This window comes from Chiloscyllium plagiosum, chromosome 3 (assembly GCF_004010195.1).
Source record: "Chiloscyllium plagiosum isolate BGI_BamShark_2017 chromosome 3, ASM401019v2, whole genome shotgun sequence".
NCBI classification, from domain to species: domain Eukaryota; kingdom Metazoa; phylum Chordata; class Chondrichthyes; order Orectolobiformes; family Hemiscylliidae; genus Chiloscyllium; species Chiloscyllium plagiosum.
The window spans coordinates 75728711-75730850 of record NC_057712.1 but is presented as its reverse complement, the minus strand read 5'-3'; the positions used below and the strand labels follow the sequence as shown (position 1 = coordinate 75730850).

Genomic DNA, 2140 nt, shown 5'->3' with positions numbered 1-2140 from the left:
TCAATCCAAGGCAGTAATTGTCGTTCTCTCCTGTTCCTCCTCTCCTCCCACTGCCTGACAGGAATTGGAGATCCAGGCCCGGGTCCACGGCCTCTCGCTGAGCTCCCCCTCGGGCCTGAACACTGCCCAGTTGGCCGCCCAGGTCATCAAGCAGGAGCCGTCACAAGGCAACCAGGCCACCATTGAGCCCCCGCGGCTTCCCAGCATGCCGCAGGCAGTAGGCCCGAGCATGGACCTGGGCCTGGACCTCGGGCTGGGCCTGAGCGACCAGCCGCTGGCCTTCGACTCCATGACCGACATGCCCTTCCCGCTGAAGCTGGACTCCGGCCTGGGCAACATCCTGCTGGACGACTTGCTGTCCCCGGTCGGAACCACTGACCCGCTGCTCTCCTCGGTGTCGCCTGGGGTGTCAAAGGGCAGCAGCCGCCGCAGCAGCTTCAGTATGGAGGACGAACCGGGCTGTTAGGGGGAACCCCCCACCCCTCACCTGAACATGTTCAACAACCCTCTCATAATTTTCCAACACGTCAGCAGCCTTCCAGAATCTTCCAGACTCTTCAGCAACCGTCTAGAATCGTCCGGACACTTCAGCAACCGTCTGGAATCTTCCAGACTCTTCAGCAACCTTCTGGAATCTTCCGGACTCTTCAGCAACCTTCTAGAATCTTCCGGACACTTTAGCAACCTTCTGGAATCTTCCGGACACTTTAGCAACCTTCTGGAATCTTCCAGACTCTTCAGCAACCTTCTGGAATCTTCCGGACTCTTCAGCAACCTTCTGGAATCTTCTGGACACTTCAGCAACCGTCTGGATCTTCCGGACACTTCAGCAACCTTCTGGAATCTTCCGGACACTTTAGCAACCTTCTGGAATCTTCCGGACTCTTCAGCAACCTTCTAGATTCCTCCAGACGGGTCAGCAACCTTCCAGACCATTCAGCAACCTTCTAGAATCTTCCAGACCCTTCAACAACATTCTGGACTCCTCCAGACCCCTTCAGCAACCTTCCAGAATCTTCCGGACACTTCAACAACCTTCCAGAAACCTCTGCATGTGGGTCAACATTAGGGAAGCCTTCAGATACATCAGCAACCTTCTAGAAACGTCCCGATGTTTCAGAAACCCTCTCGAAAGTTCTAGACACCTTTTCAGGAGCTCCCGGGGGGGGGGTGTCTGAAACCTTCTAGAAATGTCCGGGCAACCCTCCAGAAGCTTCCAGAAATATCGGCAGCCTTCTAACAGTATCAGCGAGCTTCTAGAGACATCTAGACATTGTGGGTAACCTTCGAGAAACCTCATAAACCACTCAACTCTTGTTCAAAGAATGAACACCCCCCTCGTTTTTATTATTTTAAAGAAAAATGTTTCCTTTCTGTTTATTTTACTTTTATCTGAGTGAACATGAATCTCTGGCCAGGCCGGAATCATAGCCAAAATTTAACAAGCCAAGGATCTCTTGCAAGAGGATCCTGAGGATCTTTTAAAGGGATAGTGCGCTTGATGACTATTTGCGATTATATCTTTGGCCAGTGTTGTACGGGGGAAGGCCATTGCTGCCGGGCTCTGTTTTGGCAGAGGCGTGGTCCTTTTTTTCCTTGGCCCTGTCTCCACCAGACGCACAACCCCCCCCCCCCCATTCCCGAACACAGAGGCCTAAGCCGTGTGTCCCCCCACCAGTACGGGTGCTGCCTGACCGTGAGTACTCGGGAGCAAGGGGAAGGCCTTCAATTGCGCTCCCCCAGTCGCTGGTCTGACCCTGGCCTCGACTCCACCTTCCCAGAATCCTCGGCTCCCTTTGTCGGTCAAAGCTCTGTCGAACTCAGCCCCGAGTATACCCAGCGAGCTGGGCACGAGCACTCTGTGGGACGATGTCCGTCTGAGAGGTGGAATTTCTCTTCATCTCTGTCTTAAATGGACAGAGTGCTCATTTTAGATTCCTCATTTTAGATTACCCCCAACTTTCTCACTGGGGTGAGGGAAAACACTGCTGTCATTCTGTCAAGTCTCTCCTCGCTTTCTCTCTCTCTCTCTCTCTGTTTCTTTCTCTCACCCTCTTTTTCTCTCTCTCTCACTCACTCTTTTTCTTTCTTTCTCTCTCTCTGTCTCCCTCTCTCTCTTTCTCCCTCCTGCCCCTCTCTT

The 2140-nt window shown here is 53.0% G+C and overlaps 1 protein-coding gene across 1 annotated transcript in view; it reads left to right on the top strand.

The window, feature by feature from the left end:
• The window catches only part of LOC122539935 (microphthalmia-associated transcription factor-like), a 48691-nt gene extending 47302 nt beyond the window's left edge, over positions 1-1389 (top strand). Inside the window, exon 2 of the mRNA XM_043675137.1 lies at positions 62-1389. Coding sequence (XP_043531072.1) covers positions 62-466 — 405 coding nt within the window. The 3' untranslated portion in view covers positions 467-1389. The remainder of the gene's footprint in view (positions 1-61) is intronic.
• Positions 1390-2140: the final 751 nt, after the last annotated feature.